The sequence below is a fragment of the Triticum aestivum genome, chromosome 3A (genome assembly GCF_018294505.1).
Source record: "Triticum aestivum cultivar Chinese Spring chromosome 3A, IWGSC CS RefSeq v2.1, whole genome shotgun sequence".
NCBI lineage: Eukaryota > Viridiplantae > Streptophyta > Magnoliopsida > Poales > Poaceae > Triticum > Triticum aestivum.
In genome coordinates, this window is record NC_057800.1 from 395,418,096 (window position 1) to 395,429,547 (window position 11,452).

General features: G+C 47.1%; 2 protein-coding genes across 2 annotated transcripts; both read left to right on the top strand.

The window, feature by feature from the left end:
* Nucleotides 1–605: 605 nt before the first annotated feature.
* On the top strand, nt 606–4,741 carry LOC123061395 (protein SYS1 homolog). The gene is made up of 3 exons (XM_044484481.1): nt 606–1,018; nt 2,352–2,575; nt 4,333–4,741. The coding sequence occupies exons 1-3, from the start codon at nt 795–797 to the stop codon at nt 4,338–4,340; spliced, it is 456 nt and encodes a 151-aa protein (XP_044340416.1). The 5' UTR covers nt 606–794; the 3' UTR covers nt 4,341–4,741.
* A 4,518-nt stretch (nt 4,742–9,259) lies between these two features.
* On the top strand, nt 9,260–11,177 carry LOC123061396 (leucine-rich repeat extensin-like protein 6). Its single transcript, XM_044484482.1, has one exon. The coding sequence runs from the start codon at nt 9,302–9,304 to the stop codon at nt 10,991–10,993; it is 1,692 nt and encodes a 563-aa protein (XP_044340417.1). The 5' UTR covers nt 9,260–9,301; the 3' UTR covers nt 10,994–11,177.
* Nucleotides 11,178–11,452: the final 275 nt, after the last annotated feature.

Sequence of the window (11,452 nt, forward strand, 5' to 3'; positions counted from 1 at the left end):
CTTATGATACCCCTCAAAACAAAAACTACATCGGGGCGCTTAGGGCATCTCCAGAGTGCTAAAAAAGCATTTTCGACACCGACCCTTCAAGGAGGCGCCGGGGAGGGGTGCAGTGCCGGGCCGTGCGCCTCCGAGCTCGAGGAGAGCCCCAGCCCCGAGACCACCGGGCGCTCATCAACGTGACGGTAGCCGGAGGTGACCGATTGCGGACTGGAATCCATGGGCGTCGGGCTGCGGGGGGAGGTGTGTGTGTGTGTGGGGGGGGTGTGGCTGCCGGGGTCGGAGTGACCGACGACAAGGGAGGGTGGCCACCGCGACCGAAGTGGCCGACGGTATGAAGCTAGGTGGACGCCGCCGCCGGAGTAGCGAGCGGCGTTGGGCGAGGAGCAAGAGGAGCACCGGTGGTCGCCGTCGCTGCTGCATTTTTTTAAAATTGTTTGGATTGCTTATCACATGTGTCATTACTCTTTTGCATTAACCGATCTTACTAATCATGTTTAGCACATTAACTTGGAGGATAAGAAACCGTCCACGTCGGACCGCCTGGACCCACGCTCCAGAGAGAGAACCAGTCCCGAAATTTCCAGCCAAGAAAACACAAGGAAACAGAGCATATTCCGCCTGTTCCAGCAGCAGAGGGAAGCAACCTAACATCCAGCCCGGCCGCGCGCGAGAGATCCCGCCGAATCCCCAAACCCAACCACCGCTCCTCGCCCGCCTCCCCGGCGACCTCAGATCTCGTCTGCGGCGGCGGCGGCGACGTCGGAGGCGGAGGGCGGGGATTGGAGGCGAAGATGTTCTATGGGGCGATGGTGTGGGATCCGTGGCTGATCGTGGCGCAGATCGTCTGCCTGCAGTGCCTCTACTACCTCGGGCTCGGCCTCTTCATGGCGCTCCTCGTCGGCACCCGCGTCCCGCGCCTCACGCTCCTCTACCTCTTTGACTTTGCCACTCTCACCCCGCGCACAACCACCGGCTGGTGCGCCATCGCCTCCTTCCTCCTCGCCGCCATCGCAGGGTACGGTAACAGCACTGCTCATTCCCATTTCCGTTCCTCCTTCCCGCCGGCACGCCAGCCATTGGTTCCTCCAAGCTACGACCTGCTTCTACATGTGCAACATTTAGCAGTGCGGGGTTCCTCTGTAGGAATCAAGACCCGGAATAGGTCGACTGGACCCCTGCACTTGGTAGTAACTGCTTCTGGTTATGGCTGTAGGTGCTAATTGCTTCGAGATCCAAAAGCATCGACTGTAAATTGCCTGTCAGCAGCGTGTAGTTTTCCACATCTTTTTCTAAATTTGCGGAATGTAACAGCCATTTCTTCAACCAGTAGTTAAGCTTCTTGAGTTTGTTGGTATGTATTAAGCCTAGAGAGGGGTCTGGTCGTATACTTGTACTTGCTAGAGCTGTGAAGTATCTGAAATATAAAGCCAAATCTGCCATGTAACATAGATGCATTGTGATATCGGCTTACCAGTAGATACATCAGAAGATTTTCAGTAGAGTGTCATTGATGGCTGCTATGGAAACCTTGTTCTTGTTGCCATATAGTATTGCATAGGGTGTAGGCGCCCAATTATGACTGGAAGGAAGGCCATCTCATCAGTAGATAGGCCAGTAAATTATTTTGTGGAATTCCAGTTGTAAATCAGAAAGATGTCGTGAGCACTTTCCATCCTCATTTTCCAAATCAACCAAGAAGAGTTTGATCTCTAGAAAATATTCTGGAGCCAGATATTCTAATAGCAGATGGATAAGGGAATTAATCCACCCCATTCACATATCCTTTGTGGGCAGTGCGAGGAAAGCACTTGCTAAAGTATCTGAACTTACACAGAAATAATATATAGGAATCAGGTTTTGCTGCTTCAAGCCTTTTGGAAATGAAAATTTTCTGCTAACACATACTGTGTTTTCCTGTATTTTATATCCTTGTACTTAGGCTGAACCTTCGACCGAGAAAGGCTTTTGCCCCACTTTATAGATAATGCCAACCACCGAAACAACCGAGTACACATGGTAGCAGCAAACACAACAACACCATACAAAGAAGAATTCTCAAGCAACCATCTAAATAGGCAGAATGCCCTACATCGTAGTAGGTTAGTGTCTAGCATTTAGGATTAGACTTCAGTTTCCACACTGTACTTGTCAACAATAACTACAGAAACCAAAACCATGCTACCGATGATAACTTGGTAAGCCTTCACTAAGAACTCGGTCTTTGTTAGCTATGAAGAGAATGGGCTTCATTGATTGCTTTAGCCTTTTCAGTTATCTAATTGTTCCTTCTATGTTTTCTGCAAGAAATGGTTTGGTTTTAACTTTGCTTCCATGCTTTCCTTGGGCAGTGCTGGATTCATGTTTTATGTGATTGAGAGAGCCAAGAAGTGCCTGGACTTCGCAGCCACCCTCTACATCATCCATCTGTTTATTTGCATTATTTATGGTGGATGGCCAGCTTCAGGTACATGGTGGGTGGTTAATATTGTTGGTTTGGCAATCATGTCACTCCTCGGTGAATACCTATGCATCAGGCGAGAGCTAAAAGATATTCCAGTAAGGCTTCGTGCAAGTAAGCAACTCTGTCCTAATGAATTTGTCTTATTTAATTTTCCTTAGATGATTGTTCTCTTTTTAAATAAGGAGTCCTGTACATTTTGTTGCTTATCTATGTAGCCCTCTTACAGTATGCTTAGCGAAGAGTCTCATTTAAGCTTGAATATTAGAGTGACTAAGTTGTTAATACATCTGCTAATGAACTTTAAAGCAATGGATGGCACATTAAATTGTTTGGATTAGTTGGTGATTCTGTAATATCCTAAATCTTATGTTGCCACTTGGCACCTACCTGTGTCCATATGTGACTATGAGTTTTGGTGGTCCTTAATTCCTTTTTAGGCTTGAAGCTCAGTATAGTTAGTACCAACTGAGATATTGTGCCATCACAGATTCTCATATTTTGAAAGTTTTCTGCTGTTCTTGTGCTGTCTACTTATAAGGATTGTAGTAAGTTTGAGCACATATAGACACACAGGAATGTGCCTTTTTGTTTGGCAGACAGGGCTGGAGCGTCACAACTCGTACACTTGACGTGGCTAAAAAAACTGAACTCGAAGCCAATTGGTGCTAACTAAAAGAAAATGAAAGAAAGCAATTGTATATTGAACAAACTGTATGCAAACAAATGAAAGAAATGAAAATAATTATGCAAATACGGGCATACGGCTACATTTAATGGTAGTTACAGTTATAAAAATTTCATGTTTCCCAATGCAATCTGAGCAGATGGTAAACTTAGTTCGGAGCAGAGATATGCATCAGAATTTTAATCTTTGCATAGTTAGAATGCTTGCTGCAACTTGGACCAAGTTCTCATTCACTCACTGGTTTCAGCATCTTGCTAATTCAGTTCTGGCATCTAATCATGAAATTTAGTAGCGTTAAAATGGTGATCGACCACTGCTTCTTTCTACTAACATGTCTGCTGAACTGTATGATCCACATCTTTCTTATAAAGTGTAGTGTTAGTGAGTTTAACTGCTGTTATCATAGAAAGTTTCTTATACAGAAGTTGAAAACCATATGGCCTAGCGTAAGTTCAGACCAAACTGCATTATTAGTCCAGCTGATGATATGATCCGAATGAGTGAGCATTAGGCTTCTACTGAGTCCCGTTTATAGATCGAGTGATTGACTAAAATCTTGCCAAATGAGCACCAATAGTGTTTGACTAACAGAAAAAACCTGGTAGAACTACTAAGTTGGGCTGGGCCCACTGAGTACTCGAAACCTATGTAGTTGTTCTCACTTCTCAGCATGTGAAGTCAGGAAATTTCGAGGGCTCAAAATTAGATTTTCATGGTTTAATAAACTTACTTGCTGGCCATTCAAGTTCAGCTCTGTTTAGGGTCCATAAGCTTCCAGGCCAAAAACCATTGGAAACAACTACAAGCATGCGTTGCTGGTTCACAGCATTTTCATGATTTGAAATAGTATAGGAACATGTGACCATGTAAAATAAACTTTTTATTTGACCTGGCTTATCTAATTGTTTTCCAGCCTTTTCAGCATGACTGACTTCCTTGAGTGAAAAGATCGTTTCTTCTTTGTTGTTTGACAAATATTATCATAAATAAGGTGTCAGCTCTGTTTAGATTCTTGAACAAGAGAACAATGGCATTGAGAACTTAAGTAGCAACGAACTTTTCTTACTTGGCGCCACTCAACTCAGTACATGTGCACTGTTACTTCCCCCTGTTTACCTCTGTTGAAAACTATCTTCTCCAGTCACAACTTAGCAGCCTTCTAATTATTTCATCCTTCCTTCAGGTGTTTAATCTCAGAGGCTAAAGGAGTATAGGTGGTTTCCAACTGTTGTTACCCCCCAAGAGATGCTTGTTAATATCTGCCCTTAGGAATACAGAGACCTGCGATGCATGCTTTGTTGTGTGATTTACAACCAATACTATTGAATCCTGCAAATATCTTTGCTGTTGTAATGCATGGTCTCTCTGTAGAACCACCATAGGTAAATGACATTGCGAGCGAGGCTTCTGAACTACCACCATTGGAATGGGATGTCAGCTCATTTTTTGTGGCATGTATCAAGTCTTCCTCTCTTATGGATGGTGATAGAAAACAGGTGTCTGCTTGACAATTTGTATGACTAGATAACAATATCTTGAAATTGCTCTTTAGCGAGATTGATAATGCGAATTTTCTCGCACATTTTGATTTTTGCAAGCTGTACATTGCAGATATCATACCTAGTTTATTATCTCTCAGTAAGTGAGAGCTGATTTCTGTCTGACCCCACATGACTGCTTAGAAATTCAATATTCCTTCACAACGCTTCTTTAAGTTCTTAGGAAGTAATGCTAGTATGTGTTTGGCATAGAGGAGTTTCAATTGGATTTGAACACCAGGAATTGCAATTCTATGTGAACTCAAGCTCTTCAATGTATTTTTCTTTTCTTGGAGAGGTGTTTTTTTAACCTTTCTTGGAGAGGTGTTAATGGGTGGCGTACTGGCGTCCAGCTCTCAGCCTCTCGCTCATAGCTGTTGCCACTTGCCGACTAACAATTCTCTGATGATAATTCATGGTGCACAATATCAAGAGGGCAAGTACTCGATTTCCGTGAAACAACTGAAACATACTCTCTTTGTCCATAAATACTTGTCGTTAGATATATCCATTTTTATCCATCTCTCCGACAAGTATTTCCGGACGGAGAGAGTATGATTGATTATTCTTTTACAAGCTAAGGAATATCCACTGATATGCACTTCGACCCTTACAAATGCAATGGCATTGGACACTATTTATCTACGGAGCTGTAGTTGCGCATGGCATGGAAAAAAAGACAAAAAATAACCCACAAAAAAAAGTTAAAACATAAAATCAATCAAATGAATACAAAGAAAGAGAAAAGAATACTAAAAAGAAAAGTCTTATGGATCTCTGAAATCTGACACATGTGTCATCGACTGGGACTTAACTAAGTGTAGGTCAAATAAGATCAGCAAAACCGTTGTAAAAATGGAGACTTTGGGGCATCCCACCATCAGAATGAAGCAAAGGAATGATCCAACGCATGCGCGAGAATTCCGAATCAATTTATCCAATCGAACGGATTACAAATGCTTGAGGAGAAGGCCTTAATTTTGAAGTTTGAGATATAGGATGGCAAGTGCCCATCTTCCCTTTATATTGCAAACCCTTAATAAGACGGCGAGAGAAGAGCATTTTTCTGCAAGATTGGCCGTATTGCTACATAGAAAGTGTCATCTTATGCCGAATAGTTTGTAGGCTAGGGTGTAGTTTGCACGTATCCAAAATAGGTGCTGTGGTTTTAATATAAATTTAAACTAAAATCATGACATTTATTTTGGAATGGAAGGAGTAGCATATTGTTCAGCGAGGATATTATCAAGTTGAGAAAGGCGAGTTTGCCTCCATTAGATACTCTTCCTATATTCCCTTACACAAGGCCACTTTGTTTTTTATGTCAAATTTTGGTCAATAAAATATGGATTATATGTCATAAAAAACATATTGGAAAGTTTTTTGAAATGTGCATCCAATGACATACTTTTTGTGGTATATAACTCACTTTGTGTTGATAAAATTAATGATCAAATTAGATACAAAAACATAAAATGGCCTTGTATAAGAGAATGGTAGGAGTAATTGCATTGGTTTGACATGGGCATTCAGTTTGATGTACTAGGGGCAGGAAGTCATGCAGTGTTGGCCTAGTGGTTGCCAAGGCAAGGCAGGTTTTCTCCGGGATACGCACAAGACACGTTGGAAGAATGCGGCCCAAGATTTGTGGCGGTTCGTGGGCGGTAGCCCCTTGCCTTTGAGAGATTGAGAGTGTTGTGTTGTATTGATGAGATTTGGGTAAGATATTCACAAGGCACTAGAGTCCAGAGTTGAATAGGGCATGAGCGCCAAGCCGCCAAGCAGTATTCACGGGCGTGACCAGCCAATGGTAATCCATTGTACTGAAGCAAATTGATGATTCGCAACCGTGGCCTGATGCGACGTTGACGATGGTGGGGTCTCCTTACTTGATTCCTCCTGGTTGGAGGGCGCGTACATGCTCCCGTCCGGTCCGGTTTCGGACACGGTGGTGTATTGAGGCAGAGAACATGAGGGGAACGTGTTCATAAGATAGGATTATCGTAAGAATATGAATTTTGTAAGGAATTCTAGAGGATAGGATTTTTATAGGATTTTTTCCTTTGGAGCCCTTTGGTTCATAGGAATGGATTTCTATTCCTACATAGGATTGGTTCCTATCCTCCACATTTCATAGGAAAATAAAAAAGAGTCTAAACTCAATGGAAAAATTCCTTTGATGTCAACCAAATAACATCTTGTTTCCTATTCCTACTCATATTCCTATGATAATCCTATCCTATAAACCAAAAAATGCCTAAAATGACATGTATCTCAAATCCTATGAGTAGGAATAGAAAACGAGATGTCATTAGATTGACATCAAAGGAATTTTTCCATTGAGTCTAGGCTCATTTTTATTTTTCTATGAAATGTGAAAGATAGAAACCAATCCTATGTAGGAATAAGAATTCATTCCTATGAATCAAAGGGCTTTAAAGAAAAAAAATTCTATAAGAATCCTATCATCTAGAATTACTATGAAATTTCTCCAAACCAAAGAACGCCTTAAAGGGATAGCAACACAGACACGGACCCAGACACAGAGCACGCTGTAGGCAGGAGTAAAAAGAGAGGTGACACGTTTGAGGGAATTTTTTTCCCGCCGATGTGGAACACAATCAGGGCGGGCAACCCACAGGCACCTGAGCATGAATGAATGAATGGATGATATCATGTTGCCAGCCAGGCCTGCGGCTGCCCAGCGAGGAGACGACGCATGGAAAGGGAATGCTGCGTTGGTTGTGATTGGTCGCGCTCACACAGCCAGGCGTTGGCCATGGCCATCCAATCCATCCCTAACCTAAGCTAAGCCAATCCCCTTTTCCACATATTTGCTTGCATGGTTTGATACTTGATTCGACTGATGATGATGATAAAACGATGCTGTTGATGGTGGTGGTGGCAGCGTTAGGCGGTGACAGCGTGTGGGGCCCGCTCACATGCAAGCGAACCAAACCTCTGCTCTTGCCCTTTCTTGTTCTTCTTGTTGTTGACGTGTACCGTATAGCAGGCCCACCAGAAACCTTAAAAACCAAATCGCGATCCTTCTCCCGCCCGCAATCATCACCGTTACCAACGGCAACATGTATGTATCGTCTGGTTTCGGCTCCTCTGATCCGGTTAGTGATTTAGATTAGGGTTTTTCTTTTTGTGTCCTCGCATAAATGGCGTCGGGCGGATGATGAGGCTTCTTATCCGAGTTTGTCTTTCGGGATCTAATCCTCCTTGAATTCATTCAGCTGGTTGTAGTCAGATGGAGCATAGACGTAGACTTCTGCCGTTTCCTTGGAGCGGTGAGATTATGATTTTTTGTCATGTGACAAGATTTGGTGTCAGGTACTTCAGATCTTGTTAAGGAGTTCAACAACGACGACTACGGTTCTAGGACGCTGGTCCTTAGGGGCACGACTTTTCGGCTCGTGGACGCTGGTTCAATTTTTACTATGTTTGAGACCCTTCGTATTTTATGATAGAAGATCTGAATTTGTTTTTTGCAAAAGAAAAAACAATAAGTTTACTCGATGGGGTGCTCACGTACATTCCGTAATGGACAAGTTGGACGGATGCATGATCCTGTGCAGGTTACGTACCGATGCAGCCAAGCGTACGAAGCCTACTGACATTACCGATGCATGCTACTACGCCTACTTAATTGTGGTCAGGAATGAGGAGCTAGTCACTCACATAGTCACATGACAGGCGTCTCCCCGTGTTTCAAGCCTCAAATGGTGGGCTCCCTCAAACGCCTCCAAGGACTATAGCTATACTACTGCTCCATTACTTAATGTCGTCATGATGAAAACAAACCAGCAAAACAGTCTGAAAGCAGCAGGTGTACCAGAACCAAAAAAATAAATAAACAATACGTACATTATATTAGCATATCAATCATGATTAGCCGGTCGGCGAAAATCAAAATAATTTATCTGGTGGTTTATTCGCGCGGAAATACTCTAGTTGTATTACGGAGGAGGGAGAAAACAAAGGGCCATAGCTGCTGGCTTGGCTAGGTGTGGATTCCCACTAAGCGCGTCGGCGGCGTCGTCGTCGTCTCGTCGGAGTGGCATGGATGCTCTGCACGTTGCGACGGGGCCCTCACTACCACACCATGCCATTGAACACAACACAGCACAAACAGCACAGCACGGCGCAGCTATTTTCCTTTTTTTTTTCTACCAGGGAGCGCAGCTAGCATCGCTTTCTTTGTTACCGGTGATAATTTCTCCTCACCCTGATAATTTATTCCCTTCATTTTTTCGGTGAGCGCAAAAGAAAACACCGTTCATTGATGACTCGCCAAAGAAAATAAAAGAAGAATCGTAAAAAGAAATCAGAAAATGCGATCAAACGACCCGACGACGTTGTGGAAGGCAGCTCCTCTTCCAGCTGCCGGTTGATCCGTTGGCTGGAGCGTAGCGTTGGTCCATCACGCGCACACGCAACCAACCAAAGCCATGCCCGCGATCGCAGCCGTCCGGTCCAATCACCGCGCCATTATTCTATTCCCGCGCCGCGATTTGGCCTCCCCTGCTCCCCCATATGAACCCCCCCCCCCTCAAACCCATGAGCATCCATCCACGCCACACCACACACAGCCCGCCGCGGGCTACCATGCGTACACAGACGGCAATGCCGACCACCCTCCTCTTCCTCGCGCTGCTCCTCGTCCCGCACCTCGCCGCCGCAGCATCCACGCCCGGCCACCAGCGCCGGCTGCTCCAGAGCAACGGCGCCGACGACGGCAGCGACGTCTTCGTCGACCCGTCCTACGCCTTCGCCAACCCGCGCCTCCGCGACGCCTACGTCGGGCTGCAGGCCTGGAAGCGCGCCATCCTCTCCGACCCGCGCAACCTCACCGCCTCCTGGTCCGGCCCCGACGTCTGCTCCTACTACGGCGTCTTCTGCGCGCCGTCCCAGGCGGACCACTACCTCACCGTCGTCGCCGCCGTCGACCTCAACCACGCCGACCTCGCCGGCCACCTCCCGGAGGCGCTCGGCAGGCTCGCCGACCTCTCCGTCTTCCACGTCAACTCCAACCGCTTCTGCGGCCTCGTGCCGGCCTCCTTCCACGCCATGCACCTCCTCCACGAGCTCGACCTCAGCAACAACCGCCTCGTCGGCGCCTTCCCCGACGTCGTGCTCCGCCTGCCCAGCCTCAGGTACCTCGACCTCCGCTACAACGAGTTCGAGGGCCCCGTGCCCAAAGAGCTCTTCGACCTCCCGCTCGACGCCATCTTCATCAACTCCAACCGCTTCCGCTTCCAGATCCCCGACAACGTCGGCAACTCGCCGGCCTCCGTCCTCGTGCTCGCCAACAACGACTTCGGCGGCTGCCTCCCGGCCTCCGTCGCCAACATGTCCGGCACGCTCAATGAGATCATACTCATGAACACCGGGCTCAAGTCCTGCGTCCCCCCGGAGCTCGGCATGCTCACCGCCCTCACCGTGCTCGACGTCAGCCACAACCAGCTCATGGGCGCCATCCCCGCCGAGCTCGCCAACCTCCACAGCATCGAGCAGCTCGACCTTGGTCACAACCGCCTCACCGGCGACGTGCCGGAGGGGATCTGCCACCTGCCGCATCTCCAGAACTTCACCTACTCCTACAACTACATCACCGGCGAGCCGCCGGTGTGCATGCACGTCAAGGCATTGGACGATCGCCGGAACTGCATCCCGAACCGCCCTGACCAGAGGTCAACCGAGCAGTGCCAATTCTTCAACAGCAACCATGTCAACTGCGACGCCTTCAGGTGCAAGAAGTTCGTGCTGCCGTCGCCGCCACCTCCTCCGCCTTCACCACCGCCACCAACCCCGTCTCCTCCGCCACCTTCACCACCGCCGCCGTCGCCTCCTCCACCAACCCCGTCTCCTCCACCACCTTCACCTCCACCCCCGTCTCCATCACCCCCACCTCCGTACTACGAGGTCTCACCTGAGGAACGGTACCTTTCGCCGCCACCTCCAGCGTACCAAGAGCCGACAACGCCTCCCCACTACGAGGTGCCAGCTCCCTACTACGAGGTGTCACCGGAGGACCGGTACCACTCATCGCCACCCGCAGCTTACCAAGAGTCTCCACCTCCGCCCTACTACGAGGTGTCACCAGAGGACCGGTACCTGTCGCCGCCACCTCCAGAGTACGAAGAGCCGACAACACCGCCCCACTACGACCTACCAGCGCCGCCCAACTACGAGGTGTCACCGGAGGACCGGCACCTCTCGCCGCCACCACCGACGACGTGGAAGCTGCCGGCGTACGACTACTCGTCGCCGCCTCCACCGGCTGCCGGGCAGCCATGAAGTTGATTCTTTTCGGGATTTTTTTCATACATTCTGATCATATACGAGTTTGCTGTGGTGAAACAATGCCGTTAATATCCTTGGTGTGTTCTTCTTCTTCTTCTTCTTCATTCTTCTCTACTCCCATTATTAATTTGTTCTTGTTTTTAATTTGTGAATGAAATATAGAAGATGGATTCGATAATGAGAAGTTTCATCATTCGATTCCCTGTGGATTCAATGAAATTGTTGTCATCTTGCCGTTGCCAACAACTCGGCAACAACTAATCAATCACTTGACCGGAATAACAGCTAAGAAAGAATCTGAAGACTCCAAAATGAGTTTGAGCCGTTGTACCATCTGAATAAGCTGCCAACGCATCACATTCACGATGAGACGGTCGATTTGTGATGCGTTGCCTGGGAATGCGCACCTGCAGCATGGCGAGCGCTAGCTGGATGGGACTTTTTCCACGGCCA